Source organism: Ambystoma mexicanum, chromosome 3p, assembly GCF_040938575.1.
Source record: "Ambystoma mexicanum isolate Mex_15411 chromosome 3p, UKY_AmexF1_1, whole genome shotgun sequence".
Lineage (NCBI taxonomy): Eukaryota > Metazoa > Chordata > Amphibia > Caudata > Ambystomatidae > Ambystoma > Ambystoma mexicanum.
Window position 1 is genome coordinate 200,558,398 of NC_090925.1, and position 17,810 is coordinate 200,576,207.

Sequence of the window (17,810 nt, forward strand, 5' to 3'; positions counted from 1 at the left end):
TTTTTGGACTGTTGTTGGTTCCACCCCTTTTCAGAGTAGTCTGATCAGTAGCCCTGTGTGGCCTTCGGTATGGCCTCCTTGCACGCCCAACTGCTCCTTGGGTACGAATGCATACCTGAGATCCTGCAAAGCTACTCTGAGATGGAGGTTGTATTTATGGCCCCTGCAGGTCGGTGTTCTTCTTGCTTCAGTTCAGGCGGTTTCATGTTTTTGCCGTACCTCTTCCATTGCTGGAATTCAGCGTTGGCAGAGGATGTCCCTGGCGTCTTGTTTCTCTCGATTCTTCTGTTTCCCTGCTTTCCTGGAGTCTTCATTTCCCTGCAGCGGCAGCGCCCTGCAGGCTGTTGTGGGGCTCCACCTTCGACACAGACTGCGTGGCTGTCGGCTCCTAGTCTCTGGGAGTGTCCCTTCTATGCAGGCCAGAGCTTCCTGCTCTTGGTGGCTTCTCTTCTCCTGGCTTGATGTTCCACTATATTTGAATCCTTCCCTTGGGTGGAAGGGAGGACTCCATTGGCCCTGCTTTGTGTAGATGGGCAGAGACAAAATCAAGTTGGATACCAAGGTAGATTGATATTTTATTTCTATTGCGCTCGTACACAAGTGTTTCAGAGCACGACAAGGCAAGGGGGGGGGACAGGGGAGAACAAAACAGCAATCTTACTAGACCCAGTGACATTGAGAACGCGCAAGTGCATTCGAGAGGTGGAGGGGAAAAGTGCATGGAAGGGGGGAGAGGTGGAAAGTGCGAAGCAGAGGAGAAACCGATAAATAACAATAAATAAATAATAAAGGCAACAAACAGTCGTAATGCAGCCAGCCATTTGCAAGTGCTAGGTTTAAGGCAGCAGACAGGGTAGGTCCGATAAGTGCAGGAAGAAAAAGGGGGGGCTGTATGGGTACAGATACAGACCCCAGTGCAAGGGGTGGCCAGGAGGAAGTGCGGGAGGGTGGCAGGGTGAGCAGGTACCTGGGCCCAAAAGACAGAGGGTGGCCAGGTGCACGGTGCCAAGAGAGAACCGATCAGCAGGGGAGAAGGGGAGCGAAGGCAGAAGAAAAGAGGAAGGTTTTGAGGTGCTTCCGGAACGGGAGAAGGTTCTCCTCAAGTTTTAGAGTGGCAGGGAGGCTGTTCCAGAGGGAGGCCCCAGCCGAAGACAGAGATCTACCCCAAGCTTGTTTCTTAGAAAAACGACTGACCCTGAGTGAGTTGGAGGTAGAGGAGCGAAGAGCTCGAGAGGGGATCCACTTTAAAGGTGCCTTTATGTGTTTGCCCTGTTCAACTCGCATATAACCAACAAACATGGGGGAGGAGGGTGTTCATGTGAGGGGAGGTGGAGATAGTATCCCTATCGGGGCATTCCTTGTCCCCCCTAAAATGGTCACCCCCAGTGGAATACTGCTTGCTCTGTCCCCTACGTTGTGTATAGCATAGCTGACCCACTGCCATAGTCCCAAAGGGGGTTGTTCCCCCCCCCCCTTGGGGAGAAGAGACCCATTCCCTGGATTTGTCACAGCTCATTAATTGTAAATGTATTGGCCAATGACTGTGTGACGTATCGCTGTTCCTCTCCGCTGCCATGTTCCAGGGCATACCGAGCGATAGTGGGCAATTTATTGTATTAGGAAAATGTGGGGTACCTTTTGAGCATCCCCACGCTTGAAGGCGTAAGGTTCCTTAGGGAGCACATTTCAGAGTGCACCTGTAGTCACGACTTTGAGGAATCCCTGAGGGGAAAAGGTGGATGACCCATTCAGGATAAGCAAAAAGATAAAGGGGCCAATACCCAAGCCACCGTTCGGGACGTTTGCATGGACAATGGTGCGTTAAATATGTAATTAGTGAGGCCACAAGGGGGCGTGCAGTGAATGGCTGCCTAATTACTTAATTCCTGGCCATGGGGACGTAAAAAAGGGTTCTGAGCCCCCCTACCCCTTTCTATCCCTCACCTAGGGGAGTTGTGCACCCCCGCCCCTTTTGAGGGTAACATCTGCGGCATCGGCCGATTGAATTTTGGTGGCTGAAATCGGGGGCAGGAGCTGCCCCCGAGACATTTGAACAGAGGAGGAGCTCCAGGAGATGACTGCCGAGTCTTTCAGCCCGTGATGTTGGAACGGCCAGAGGGGCCTTCCCTGGCTGATCTGGGATTCTGCTGTAGGGGCCATCTGGAGAAGGCAGCAGCGTGATCAGTGTGTGCTGCTGGGAGGTGCTGTAGTACCCAGCATTTCAGCTTACAGGTGCCAGTGGCTGCAGTGAGAAGTTGCAACTGGAGGAGTGTCCGTACAGCATGGAGGGAACCCTTGTACAAAAGTGGATCCCTGGTTCCCAGTGTCACGCCACACGCGGGAGGCCACCTGACAGGGTGAGGAAACTTGGTATTGAACATTGGGGCTAGTAGTTTAAGACACAGCTTTGCATTCAGTGTACCGCTTCAGTGGTCCGGCTGGGAAGTGCAATAAATAACATTGAGCCCATGTTAGGGCGAATTCTCTGTTTAGGCTGAATTTCCTAACCTAGTGAGTCCCCCAGCAGCTTTGCAGAATTTCTGGAGTTTGTTTTTTCTCCTGCTAAGAGTGAGACTCTTTTTCTCCCACCCTTGGACATGATTTATGGTGTTCCTTTGACTATTGATGTGTTTTATGGGTTATAAGGTCTCATGTGTTTTTACTATGGGTGTTACACAGCACCCTCCGTGCAGTGACACAGGGGTGTCATAGTGACACCCCACCATAGACTCCATACCCTGGGACTGACTACTGTCTCCCAGGGCATGTAAAGTCACCATTGGCTTTACTAGTTCCAAATTATGAACAGAAACCAGTACAAACCATCATATTGCGGACGTACTGGTCGGGGCAATTCGATTGTCTCCGCCCCCCTTGATCGAGTTTTGGCTGGTGGCAGTGGATACTACTTTTTATATTCGACCGCGAATATATCCCTATGGGATTTTCCCATTGTTTGAGGCTACCAACTTTAATTATTTAATTCTCATAGCCTCGAACATACCGCCGGTTTATTTATTTAATATTAATTCGCCGGTTGGTATTTTTTGACAGGACTCGATTCGAAAATGGCGTTTGTGTTCTCTTTTGTGACTCCAACCCAAGTCGAGCCCTTTGTTCCATTTGTTGGTGGGCTTCTCCACAGAAGCCTCCAAAAGTGGTGCCACTCTGTCTGGGTACCACAGGGGGTGTGGGAGGGGGTTTAGGCACCCTGGACTGAGTTACCTTGGTAACTCAAGTCCACTTAGCATGTTTGATTGACAGCTAGGCTGAGTGAATGGGGGTGTGCTGTATAAAAGCAGGGCTTTGGGGACTGGAACTTCAGAAGTCGCCACAGGACCTGAGAATCCGACGAGGGAGAAGCTGAGCCGACCTGCTACGACGACACCACCGGTGGAGCCCTGCGGAACCGACTCGCCACTTCCCGACGACTGAGAAGAATTCCCGGCTGGAGAGTCTTCTTCCCCTAACTGGTGGGCACAACCAGTTTATCTTCTTTTCCTCGCATCCCAGGACGTCTTGTGGTCGAATTGCCCGTGCCAAGCACCCCGGCAACCGGATAGCCACTTACCACTGGACCGCGAATAAAAGGACCGCTCCTTTTTGACCTGAGAACTCTGCGGCTGGTTTCTTCCCTGGTAGTGCAACAGACTCCTGTCTTCCTCCCCGACGAGATCCTCTCTTCCCACGGACGAAGCACCGACTTGCATCCGCTGCCAGGAACAACTGCCCCCGGTGGAGTATTCTCACCACTTTAAGGTACCGTGTCCGCCAGGCCTCCCTTTCTAAAGATTGCTACAAGGTAATAATAATCCCTTAACCTTCTAGACTGGGCTGGCCGCCTTGACCATCTAACTGGTCCCTTTCTTTTGGTCCAACTCTTTCTGAACCTTTTCGAGACTTTTGTGCATTTTTCAACCGTGTGACCTTGGACACATTTCGTTCTGATCCTCTGAAAGTGGATCTGGCTTTCTGAACTCTAACTTCACGGTTTGACTCTGCCTTCCTCTCTTGCTCTGTTCTTTTGAAAGTGTTGGGATCTGTTTCAATTTATGCTCTGCCTTTCTCTCCCTTTTAAGCTGAATTATTAGAGGGCCATCTGCGTTAAGCGCTCACCGCTGTCTGAAAATAAGTGGGGCTTTGCTTAAGACTTGTCTAATATTCTTTTAAGGGAGTGTATATCTTTTAGTGACCGTGTTTTTGAACTGCTTAATATTAGTGCCTGTGCGTTTTATTAGATGTGGTTTTAAATAAATAGTTATATCTCTTTTACACCAAGCTCTGGTCAGTGTTTGCTTGTTCCACTGTGTTCTTTTGACCTATTGTGAATACTCTGTATACTGCCCAACTCTTCTTGAGGGAAGTCTGACTGCTCAGCTGCAGCTACCAAGTGAATCTGTGTGGTACAGACTGCTACCAAGTGGGTTTACTGCCAAACACCTGTAGTCTTAAATCTTTTGCAGTGGCCCCAGAGGGAACTGCACAGGTTTCTGCCTAACAGCCCATGCCAGGGGAGTGAACCAGACTAAGGTGCAGCACGTTAGGGTGGATTCCTCTGAGTAAGTGGAAAATCAGGAGTAGGAGATGTGCTAGCCTTTGCATGGAATGGAAAGGTGAGTCTCTGTCCCCCTCTGCCTACTGTCATTGGAAGGAGCAATTGTGACTGTGGAGCCCCCTGTGCAAGGTACCCAGTGTGAGACTGGCGGTCGACAGAGGCTGGTGGAGAAAGGGGTCAGGGAAGGTGGAAGAGGCACCGGGCAGACTGACCTACTGGGATAAGCGTCCGGCTGGAGTACCTAAGGAATAAAAGGTCTGGAGTCTCGGATGATTCAGGGGATGGATTGAGAGATCCCTGGGTGGTGCGAGGGTTCAATAAAAAGACTGAATTGGGTAGGGAGATCCTGTGGATGGATTGGAAGACCAGTCTTGGAAGATTTGTGTTTGTTGATGACACGAGACTTCAACGGGAGCAGCGGTTGGGCCTGGAGACTAAGGAGCCAAGCATGGTGGGAGCTTCTGAGTATGCAGTCTCTAATGAAAAAGACATTGCAGGTTTGATGGAGGAGATCAGACGAATTCAGGCAGACCTGTGGGTCAAACTAGAATCATTGAACAAACTTGATGACAGTTTACAGAATGTTGAGCATAATCAGTCCTCTCTGTATGCAGTGGCGGTGCAGGTTGATATGCGACTTTCCAAGCTCGAAAGAAGAGAAGCCGAAGTAGCCCTTTAAATGGACGACTTAGAAAAAAATCACAAACTAAGTTACAGCCTGTTTTTTTTTTGGCCTTCCCGAAAAGGAAGGAGAAACGGAAAAGGATCTAAAGTCGGTCTACAAGGTGGTTAAACTGCTTTTCGGAAATTACAAAACTGCCAAACCCACGATAGAGTGCACTGGGCTGGGGGAGGTGGCAGAGGCCCGAGGTCTGTCCTGGTGAGTTTTCATTATTATGAGGAGAGGACACAGATCCCCGAGAAAGAATGAAGAGAGGGGCCTGTATCACTGGGGTTGGTGAAAATAGCCGTTATTCATGGTCTCTCGGCTCTCACTTTGGCAAGAAGTATGTGCGGCCCCCTTATGAAGTGGTTAAGTGAAAAGGGGGTCAGATACCATTGGGGGTTCCCCTTCTATATGGCATTCGAATATGAGGGTCACAAGTGTGAATTGATTTCGGAGGATGATAGTCCGAGAGTAAGGAGTGAACTTATGGGTACGTCTGATGAACAAGAACTTGAAGGTGCGGGGTGCCTGGAGTGAGTTCGCAGAACGGAGATGAGAACAGGCGACGTAGGGAAGCGGCTTTAGGAAGTTTCGAAGAAAGGAACACCCCACCCAGGGGGGCCTCTTGACTTTGACTCTAATATGGGGGGGGGGCAATAGAGTTCACTGTAGATGTTGTTAGGGATGCGTTTTGACGAAGGGAGTGAATCCTAGGGGGGAAATGGCCCAAAAGGAGGTAATCATGGAGGGGAAAATGGGTGTTTGTAATCTTAAGTTTTGGGAGAGTGAATTGAACTCTTCTTGGTTGTAGTGTTGGTAGGTTGAGGGGGGTTGGGTGTTTTATATGAATAGAGGAGGTTGCGAGGCATGGGGGCTCATCTGTGTGTGGAATGAATTGTGATCTCATAGTGTACCGGGGGCACCTGGTTGTTTGGTCTTTGGCCAGTGACTTTAGCTGGTCGAGGCTGAAGGCTGAGGAGGGGGTGGGGGTGAGAGGGGAGACAAGGGGTAGTTGGGGGTCGGGGGGAAGAGGGGACCGGTGCGGGATATTTATTACAAGTGAGTCAGAGGGGAAAGAATGACACTAAAGGTGTAGGACCTTCATGTGGGGATGATGCTATAAGGTTGCGATGGTGGGCCAAGAACTGAATGAGGGGGGGCGGACTGATTGAAGATTGGCACACTGAACTTGAAGGGGTTAAACTTGCCAGCCAAGAGGTCATTAGTAACGAAGGAGTTTCGTAGGTTAAAGATGGATGTGTTTTTTGTGCAGGAAACCCATCTATTGCAAGGTGAAGAACGGCATATTCCATGTGGGTTTATTGGGCTTCTGGTGCTGTTGAGAAAGGTGGGGTTGGAATTCTCCTTCATAAGAGGGTTAGATTGGAGCTGACTAAGACATGGCAAAGTGAGTATGGTTGAGCCCTCATAGTTTCGGGGCATTTGATGGGTGTTTGCCTAACCTTTGCAACATTTTATGCCCCTAATTGGGGGCAAATGAGGTTTGTGAAGGCACTGTTGAGTAAAGTGATGTGTTCTTGTAAGGGCCACCTGAATTTGGGTGATGATTTTAATACGTGGGCAGACCCTCTGTTAGATGGATGGATCCTGGGAGAGATTGGTGGTGGGGCCCCTAGGACGGGGTGGTCAGACTGCAGGCCTGCCTCGAGTTTTGTGATTTGAGGGATGAGTGGAGGGTTTTCCATCCACGAGAAAGGGGGTTTGCAGTTTACTCTCTCCGCCCCCCCCCCCGCTCCCGACATTGTCCGTACACAAAAGGGGGGTTCACAGTTTAATCTCTCCGCCCCCCGCTCCCGATATTGTCCATACACACAGATTGATTATCTCTCTACCTCTCGGGACGTGTGGGACAGTGCTAAGAATAGAGATTCTTCCGATTTAGTTGGGCGGACCATGATATGGTCTTAATGGATATGGCAGTGGCAGGGTTGACGGAGGGCCATTCCCTATGGTGGTTCAATAACTCCTTCTCGAAGGATCAGTTTTGGGAGAAATTAGAGGGAGCCAGAAGGCAATTTTATTTTTAGATTAATGACACTGGAGAAGTGGACTTCTGTATGGTATTGGACCCTGCTAAGGTGACATTGAGGGGACTGTTGATTAGAGAGTGGGCAAAGCGCAAGAGAGAGAACCATCTTAAAGAATGGACTACGGAGGTCGATTGGGGCTCTGGAAAGGAGAATTCCGACCTTAACGGAAGGGGTTGGGAAATTGGTGGAGGAAGTGAAGGGTAAGAGGGAGGAATTGAAACAGCAGGATTTTATGAAAGTTTCAATTTCTACGGCAGAGGTATTCTGAAAAAGGGTACAAGGGTGTCTCATTGTTGAAGGCCCGCCTTTGGGGATAGAGAGCTGATAGATTGGTACCTTCGGTGAAGGGGTCAGATGGGACTGTAATGGCAAATGCCGAGGAGGTAGCGGACAGATTTTGCCTCCTTTTACGAGAACCTCTATGCCGAAGAGGGTGAGGTAGACGCTGAAAGGAGGAGGGCTCACATTGATGGGATCTCCCTCCCGGCCTTGACACATGATGAAGCTGCGGCTATGGATGGGCCTGTAACCAGAGAAGAGGTAGTGAATGTTGTGGGGTGCCTACAATTGAGGAAGGCCGTCGGAAAGGATGGGGATACGTCTGGCTTCTACAGAACTTTTCCATCGGTGTTGGTGCCACATATGGTGAAACTGTTTAGCCATATTTTGACGTCTGGGCAGGCACCAGTGTCTTTTGTGAGGGGTCTCACCTCAGTGATACCCAGAGGGCAAGGATCTGTCCTTATGTGTTTCATATAGACCCATTTCCCTTCTTAATGTTGATGCCAAGATCTTCACACGTATTATGCGACGCGTCTGTAAGGGCATTTGCCTAGATTGGTACCTTTCGGACCAAGTGGGATTTATAAGGGGACAGCAGTGGGCCGATATGATGAGAAAAACATTTCATCTAATTGATTGGGCACGGAATAAGGGGGTTATGGTATGCTATTGTCGACAGAGGCAGAGAAGGCATTTGATAGGATTGATTGGGCCTTCCTGGAGGCAGTGTTGTGCAAATTTAGAATGGGTTCTAAGATTCGCTGGGGAATTTCGGCTCTGTATTCGGTCCCCAGGGTGTGTGTAGCAGTGAATGGGAGGTACTCTAGATGGTGTGATCTAGCCAGTGGCACGAGACAGGGTTGTCCCCTTTCTACGCTTCTTTTCACCCTATTGCTGGAGCCATTGGCCCAGAAGTTGAGGGAAGACACTTGGGTGGATGCATAAGAATGGGTGAGTGAGAATATAAATTAGGTTTGTATGCGGAAGATATCATTTTACATTTTCGGAACCCGTTGCTATCCGTTCTGCAATCGAGCAATTTGGAGTTTATGCAGGATTCGAGGTTAATAAGGGCAAGTCCATTTTGTTTCTGCTTGGCTGTTTGACGAGACAGGACAGGCTGAGGTTCAGCCAAATAGGGATGGAGCTGGCGGAGAACAATTTGCGCTACTTGGGGGGGGGGGGGGGGGGGTTAACCTTACAAGGGATATGTAAGGGCTATATGAGGGTAACTACCCACCCCTCCTGGGACAGTTACATGGTGACGTGGCCAAGTGGAACAAGCTCACTATGTCTTGGATGGGCCGGTTAAATGCTTTAAAGATTAACCTCCTGCCAAGGTTGTTATACTTATTGTCGGTCCTTCCAGTAGGTGTCCCTGACTCCAAGTTTAGGGAAGTGCAGAGACGTCTTTCAAAGTTCTTATGGCTGGGTAAAAAAGCAAGGGTGGTACATGCGTTAGTCTCCCAGACCTACAGTTGTACTATAAAGCCACACAGATCAGAGTGGTGATACCGCATTTGAGAGAACGGGTGGATTGTCAGTGGGTGGGCATGGATAACTATTTTCTTCATCCAGGTACTGTGGGGGAGTGGCTCTTGGCACTGCAGGAGGAGATATCTCGGAGGATAAGGGAGCACCCCATATTGGGTACTAGGAAAGTATGGTGTATGGAGTGGGGGTGGGTATGAGAGGAGTGACTAGTTGGCCCTCTCCACTGAGCCACATTGGGCTCCCGGAGTGAGGGAATTTATCCCAGATCTAGAAAGATTCCAGACTTTGTCTGAGGCAGGCTTGATGCAAGTGGGTCAATTGTGGAGGAATGGGCAGTTTATTTCCAATGGGAGCTAGAGGAAGCCCTGGCAATTGGATCCATGTCTGTTTTCTTTTCTACAATCAATTGAAGGGGGTGATTGGGACAGATAGGTGGAAGGAGAAGATATAGTGGGAGCTGACGCCCATGGAGAAAATCATGGACTCCCACACTGAAAAGAAGGGGGTAATCCCGTTAATGTATGGTGCCTTGGTAGAAGCAGGCCGGGGAAGCACAGAGATGTTGCAGGGAAGATGGGAAAGTGATCTGGGGCGGGCAGTAGACGATGTGTTACGTCAGAAAATGTGCAGGAGAGCATATAAGGTGTCTATCTTATGCCAATACAAGCTTCATGCCATAAAGCTATTATACCGCTGGCAACATGACCCTGTCCGTTTATCTAAAATGTTCCCAGGAGTGAGTCCTCTTTGGTGGCACGGATGTGGGATACGTGCAGATTATTGGCACACGTGGTGGGGATGCAATAGGGTCCTGATCTACTGGGAGGAGGTGCTGGCATGGATAAGAGAGTTAGACGGTGTTACACAGGAACGGACACCTTTGCTGGTGCTTTTTGATCTTCATGAAGTGGAGGGGGGGAGTATTTGAATTAATCTCATTTCTCATTTGGTACATTATTTGTTGTTTACGGCTAGAGCTTGCCTGGAAGAGAGATGCCTCGCCGGCAAAGAGGGAATGGGTCAGTGTGGCAAAAATATATATGTAATGGAAAAGATAACGGCCACTCTCCATGGCCAGGGGAGCGAATTAGAAACAGAATGGGGTGAAATTTGTGGTAAGTACATGGACGGTTGATCCTCATGTGTGTGGGCTTCTGAGGAGAGAAAGTCGGGCCCTCTCCTGTTTCAAAATGAGACAGTCATTGTTTGAAGAGAGTGGACTTTCAGTTACAATGAAATGTTGAGAATAATTGGGAAAGTCCTGTTCCCTGTACCCTAACATGTACGGTCAGTAGTTTTTTGTGGCCTTTTTTTATACAGGGTATTTAGGGGTACCGGGGAGTTATGGAGGGGTAACTGAGATAGAAACAGCTAGAATGTTATTTTTTTGTATGCTGTTTCTTCTTGGTATGTTGGAAAACGCAATCAAAATTGAGTTTAAAGAAAAGAAATGTAATTAGTGGGCAAATTCAAATTTTCAAAAACATAGCCACTGTAGACCAGTACATTATCTAGCTCAAATAGGCTTCTCATTCCTTTATTTTATAGGACTTCTACCATGTTGGTAGAGATGCAATTTGGATATTCATTCAAAGTAGCCTGACCTTGAGGAATAAAAAAGGCTATGAATTCCAGGTTCTTGATAGATTGAATATGCTGCAGAATGGCCACTAATTGGTAGAGCCTGATTGGAGGTATAAAGCTTACTGTGCAGATGTGCCTCTGGTGCTATTAAAATTGGCTCAGAATAAAGATGGTAGAACAGATGCCGGTTGATGCACAGGTGGCGAATGTGCAGGACAAGATTTGTTTCCTGAGCTTCATGGACCTCACCAACTGAGGTTGTGGCTGTGGGAGTAGTACAGTTCCCTTTTTAATACTCTGTTGGAAAATGTTTAAAACATTTCAGGTAGTAGTGTGTTGAGTATTGTGGCGTTAAGGTGTTTGTATGGGTATATTGGGGATACCCAGGCCTTTATTTGTCTGCACAGGAACTCAAGATTGATTACGCAAAACCCAGAATGTCCTAGGACACTTCTGCTGATATGCAGCGGTTTCAATTACAAAATGGAAATGTTTGATCAAGCCAAGATCGATTACTGTGGCATCGTTTAAATATAGGGAGTAATGACGCAAGTCCAATTTCCAACAAGAGTATTTTATAAGCGAATACAAATGTTTTAACTGAAAAACAGAACTGTTTTTGTTTGATTCTTTTATTTGTATAGCGCATAAAGCCCTTGTCTCCGCGCTTAATTTGGGCAAATGGTTACAATAAGTTCAGTTACAGTAATTACATAGCAGGCGTACAATAGGCCTGGGTAGTGCAAGAGACTACATGCGCAGAGAAGCTTTGCATTGAGTAAAGAACTACAGCATGTGCACATGAAGTTATACCGAATGCAGACAAAAAGAAAAATATACTAGGGCTAGCTCGCCTCTTTATGGGGAACTGCATCCAAGTCATAATAAGTGCAGAGAATGTACTTGGGATGGCTCGCCTCTTGCTGCAGGGAGCTACATCTGGTACATAGTAAGTCATAGTCGGTTCAGATAAAATATGCTAAGGAGAGCTTGCCTCTTGTTGCGGGGAACTGCGACCCAGTACATAATAGGTCATAATAGGTGCAGATAATGTACTTGGGACAGCTCATTTCTTGCTGCAGGGAGCTACATCTTGTACATAGTAAGTCATAATCAGTTCAGATGAAATAAGCTAGAAAGAGCTTGTCTATTGTAGCAGGAACTGAGTCAGAGCATAAGCAGACATGGCTTAATCAGAACATCAAAATAGAGATAGTGAACTAGCCTATTGTGGCCGAGTGCATAGGAGGATCTCTGCATAGATTACATGGTAATGAGGTACATCGGTTGTTATAGATAGTTGAGTCTAAAATGCAAATATGAAGTAACTTGGGTGACGGTAGATGGCTTTTATCTAAAGAGGAGGGAGAGGACGCAAAGAGGCTATGAGAAGCATACATATAAGCATACATATAAACACGGCAAGAGAGCGGAATGCTGGTTATTGAGGTATTAACATTACATCTGAATATTACGGTCACGACAGGAACAAAGCTGTGGGTGCTACAATTAAAAAGCAATGATATTAGAGCATTTGCGAAAATACTTCTGTGGTACACGGATGGCAAACTTATTGTACAAGAATCCTACAAATTTAGACAATGTGACCGACAAAGGTTTGACAATCGTAGTGTTAGAGGCTGTTGACTTAGTTCCAAGGTAAAGGGTGGTGAACTCGCCATAAGAACAGATTGTGAAGAGCAGAAGACAAGGTTACAAATTACATCCTCTGCATATTGTAAGCATTAGGTGATACACGGAAAGGCACGGACAGTAAAAGGAGAAGAATAAAGGTCAACTGTAGTGAAACATAGCGATGACAAAGTCAGCGTGGTCAGATCCATGACGATGCAGATAGAAACGCTGGTAAGCATAGTTCAAATCGTCGACGAATGTTTCCACATTGTTTCAAATGGCATCAGGGCAGGAAATACAGGCGGAGTGCAGTAGTCATGTGGGTGGGAATGTGGAAGCTAGAAGGAGAATGCTCTCACGGAAGGGACGGGTCGACTGTAGACAGCGGTGACAGGGTAAGGTGCTCGGAGATAGCTCGGTGACCACAAATGCACAGATCTTACCCGAGTTAATATCAGGAAAGGCCAGGACGTGTGGGCAATGTGATTTGCCTGCCCGACACATGCCTAATGTAGGTCGGCAACTCCCCGGCAAGGACAGGGAAACGACAGGAATTGCCCTTAGAATCGGCCCTTTGACACCAGGCCCGGCTACACCTCCCTGCTTGGCTGGACCTCGGGATTTGCTGGGGCAACAGCCAATCGGGCTGCATGGTCTTGAGGGGTGCCTCTAGGCAGTCAGGCAGAAAAGGCAGATCAGAAGAAAGCACTTTGCATCTAGTTATTCATGCACATTACTTCTCATGCACATTTACTACTTACAATCGGGCAGTTAAAATAGTTTCTTCCTGTGTTATTACATGCATTACTGGTCCAAACATATCCATCGAAGCTGTGAGGGTGAAAGCAGGGGCGCAAGATTCTACATGTCTTTTTTTTCTGGGAGTATTTTTACTCGCTGTTTTTTGGGAGTATTTGCCTATTTTTAGGGAATCAAAGTGGCCGATACACCCATTATCTGTAGGGCTGGGAGGAGGTGTTCGCTGCACCAAGTCGGATATGTCTGAAATGTACTCACTGCATGATGAGCCTGGGCATGTTAAAGCCATTCCCAAGAAAACACAGATGGCAAAGCCTTTACTTCCCTAGGGCTAAACTACAGATGGGAGTGGTTGTATGTCAGAGGTGCGCATTTGCTGAGTTTGCAAAAGCGCCCTGAAAAGGGAGCAAAATACCTGGCATTATTTGGTTTCCTCATTTCTGTTATGGTTACCAAACCCCTAGGCTTGTGTGTAAAGTGTTTAAGGACATTGTCTATCGCCAGACTTTCGAGCTTTCTTGAGGGTCATGTTGAGCTAAGTCTGTAGAAACTATGTCCAAGAAAACACTGCGTGCAAAGACCCTCTACTTACTCCCCTGAGCCCTGACTGTGCACGAATGGCCAGGTTCTATAGATGGGGGAGGGAGGACGGGGGGGACTAAAGCTGGAAGGCAATATGTGCACTTTTAACAGAGGGTGGGATTTCTTGATGTTCTACTTTAATACTTGAATGCCCTTTTTTTGTATTTGCCTAATATGAGGTATTTCTGCTTGGCAGTGCTTGGCAGTATTTACACTAAACCTCCAGGATAAAGGACACTCGGCAGAGGTCAGGAGCATCACTGTTCCTTTCTCACTTACCCTACATGGGCGTGTTTAAAACGTTTCTAAAAAAAAAAAGTTTTCCTGTATCTGTAGAAAAGCTTAATACTTGCCACATGGTTTTTTGCAGGGGTAGGGGGGCTGTTTCCATGCACGATGCATTTGTGCGATTTGTTGTGGCAACTATGCTTCTAATCCGTTCACTGTGCTTATTTAGGTCACCTGCGCCATAGATGCCATCCTTGCAGCAGACTCTGCCTCTCGCAAACAGGAGGTGCAGGCCTGGGATGGGGAAGTGCGACAAGTCTCACGGCACGCCTTCTCACTGAAACAACTTGAGAACACACCTCGTATCCCACCATGGTGAGTGTTTGCGTACCCCCTGCTATTCTCAAACGTGAGCTAATGTACTCCCTGCTTCTGTTCTCTCTGGCCATAGAATCTCCTTTTAGCCGAGGAGTATCCATCACTTCTTCCGCATTGTTTTCTTAATACATTTATATGTGCATCTGTTGCGTTACATAGTGCGATGTCCCATTATCCTATACTCTTAGGGGTATCTAAGCACCCTTTGTGCATAGGGCAGTTTCCACAATGAGCCATGTTCTTTCCTTTATTTTACAGTTAACCATCAAGTTGTCTGTAGTTTTCTTCTGTGTTTCTCACACGGTACTGCAAAATGTGCTCCAGTTCCGTGTAAGTCTTTCATGTAGTCTAGATTGACTCCTCAATGGCTTTATATCTTCCTGTAAAATGAAAGAAGTGTAGAAAAAAATCGTAAGCTTGTGTTTCGCTTTTTTCCAAGGGGTTGCCTTGACGTTTCACCTTGTATCTACACGGTGAAACATGCACTAGACTACACCACACTGCAATACATCTAAACAGAAATTGGATGACAGCTTGCCATGTATTTTATTTTCTCCCTTCGGGGCAAACAGCTGACTGACTAGTACCAGGGCTGGAGACAGGTTTTTGTCCCTGCAGCCACAGGAGTGGGCCATTGTGGGACTGTTAATCAATGTCCTCCTGGTATATCACTACTCCACTGCAACCTGCGTGTAAAATATCAATACTGATCTTAGGCATTCAACCCCATTTTTGTGTAGTCAAAACTGCTTTGGCCCACTTTGTGCATGATAATACCAAGATTTGTAATGTTGGCGAGTGTTTAAATACCACCCCTTTCCAGCTATTGTTGATGTGAGCGCTTTTTGGGAGCAAGGATTTGTTGCAAACCATGCTCTGAGTCTGCTTTCAAAGTAGAATTTGCTGACCCTTTGCAATGGTCTGTTCTGCTGCCTGACTCAACTGCTGATGTCTATCTGACACAATGACTTCACCTTGAAATGGTTGGAAAACTAGTCTGTCTGCCTTTCTGACTTTTTTATTCTTTTGGAGCAGGGGCTGGCGGTGCTCCAAGTGCGATATGAAGGAGAACCTATGGCTGAATCTCACAGATGGCACCATCCTCTGCGGCAGGCGCTACTTTGATGGCAGCGGCGGCAACAACCATGCAGTGCAGCACTACAAAGATACAGGGTACCCACTGGCTGTCAAGCTAGGCACCATCACCCCCGACGGAGCAGGTACATTGTGCCTTCGGCGAGAAGGCTGTATACTTACATTTCTAATGGGATAGCAGAAAACATTTGATAAGCCATAGAGCTTGGTTGCTGTTGGATACTGGGAAGGCATCATGAAGCAATACACAGACAACAGATTGACTTTTCTTAACAAAAGTATTCTATTTTAAATGTCGGGATGGAGTAAGACCTAACTTGCCCTATACTAAGGTGGGATTTCCCTACGTAAAGAAACTAAGGATAGTCTGTCAGTAAGTTCAACTTAAAGGTCTGTCTGTATCCAAAACCTATACTTGACCTCAAAACTAAAGATATACAATGTGTAGGGATGCCAGCACCAAACGAAACAGTGTTCAAAATAAGGTTTTGAGCTTCTTCCAGCTCTGGTTTGTTTCAACTTCCCCAAGTTCAACTAGTTCCACAAAAAGGCTTGGGGTTCCCTTCCCCCCCCAAGTTCAACGCAGTTCCAGTCTTTTGACTTTCAACAATACTTCCAGTTTCCTTTAATACTTTAGATTCTGCAACAGTTCTGATGCTTTCTTTTACTTCAACACTTTTATCAGTCTTTGTCTTTTGGCTTCACTTGGCTCTTTCCCAAGTCGGGCTACTCGGTCTAAGTGGAGCTGTCAGACCACACGGTTCACCCATCACAGGTCACGCCAGCGATAACCCTTGGCACTTTGTGATGCTCTTGGTTTTCCTTGATCAACACAGGCTTTCCACCTTGCGCCAGTGTCAGTAATAAACATATGCTGTGGTGTCTCCTTGGCAGTCTTGTGGCTTTGCCACAAATTGTATTCTTTATTCGGTGGTGTATATCCTCTTCCACCACTAGCTTTCACATTGTCCATTCACGTTCAGCAACTTGTCTTTCACTCTTTCTTTAACTTAATTCACAAATATTTGACTTGTCATTCAGACTTGCTTTTCACTTGGTTCTTAAGTATTAATTTACTGGCTTTTGTTAGGCAGAATCACCTGTAGTACCCTTGGGGAACACTACAGGCAATTAAGATTACAAGTGTCAGTACAAATTCACCTTTTGTACAAGCCTGTACTAGACAGTTATGTGGTAGCAGTGGCTGAGCAGCCAGACCTATCACAAAAGTTGAGTGAGCAGTAAAACAAGTTGTGCATGGGACCAACAAATACAGTGATTCAAACAAACACTCAAGGTTTCTTGGTAAAATAATATACATTTATTTACACAGTCTGTTTCAAAAACATTACACTAGCAAGAGCAGCTCAATATCATATACTAATATACTACAAATACACAACCAATAAGTTACTGAACAAATTCAGCTCCCCTGAAGTGGGAGCAAAATGGCACTTCAGATACTTTACAAAGGGGTAAAAAGACAAGGTTATGAAAATTACCAGCCCAAATACTTTCATAGGCAGGGCAAAGGGTTTCAGTAAACTACAACCAGCAATTCAGTTCATAGGCCTGGGCCAAAGTCAATGGTTCAGAGTCTTTGTATAGATAGCACAGTTCTGGTAGTAAACGGTTAAGTCTTTGCCACGAAGTTTAGAAGAATTTGGCTAGGCGAAATGTTAGACAAATGTTTAGGGAACGACAAGCCTTCGAAGTCAGGAAAGTTTCACAAACTTTCACTGTGGCCGAAAATATTTCCAGACTGCGTTTGCACAGTACCTTTAAAGTGAAAAAGAGCTGTAGCTGAGGCAGTTGTTCCTGGCAGTTCGAGCAGATCTTGCTGTTCTTGAGCTTCTGTCGTGAGGACAAGGAGGACATCGGGAGGTTCCTGCACTGCCCAGGGATGAGGCTACAAGCTTGGCAAAACGTTGGTTTAAGGTGTGAGTGCCTTAAAGTCCACAAGCTGGTTTCCTTCCACCTGGCTATCCGTTTTTCAACAGCACTCTGAAGAAAATTCGACCAGGTTGGGGACAATGTCCAGGTGGCTTGCGAGTTGGTTGTTCCCACCAAACTCAAGGGAAGAAGTTAACCTTGAAGGGCTTCTCTGTTGATGGAGTTTCGGGCAATTCGGACCTGCATCAGGGCTTCACCGGTTGTCCAGGAGCTGCAGCAGTCCTCTTCCTTCAGCTCGTCTTCGGTTCCTTTGTTCCAGTGGTCGACTCTGCTTTCCAAGTCGCAGACATCTGCTTTTAAACAGTTTTCCCTCATTCATTCCAGCCTGGCTGTCACTCGCACAGCAGGGTGGCTGTCCTTGCCGAACAGCCACCCGGCCAATCACGCCAGAGTACATTTAGGTCTCCTAGGAGACTAAGCACAGGGATTTTCGGGCACCTCCCTCACATCCTGTCCATCCCAGACACGCAGGCGCCAGAGGAGGGCTTCAGCACTGAAGTCCGCCAAAGGCCAACGAACAAAGGGACCAAACCTGGTTTGTCGCGCA

At 47.1% G+C, this 17,810-nt stretch overlaps 1 protein-coding gene across 2 annotated transcripts in view; it reads left to right on the forward strand.

Annotated features, from left to right (window-relative positions):
- USP5 (ubiquitin specific peptidase 5) overlaps positions 1-17,810 on the forward strand; it is a 1,083,475-nt gene that overhangs the window by 386,464 nt on the left and 679,201 nt on the right. For both annotated transcript variants that reach the window (XM_069650637.1, XM_069650636.1), the window contains exons 5-6: positions 14,067-14,212; positions 15,251-15,435. In XM_069650637.1, the coding sequence (XP_069506738.1) occupies positions 14,067-14,212; positions 15,251-15,435 (331 nt within the window). The remainder of the gene's footprint in view (positions 1-14,066; positions 14,213-15,250; positions 15,436-17,810) is intronic.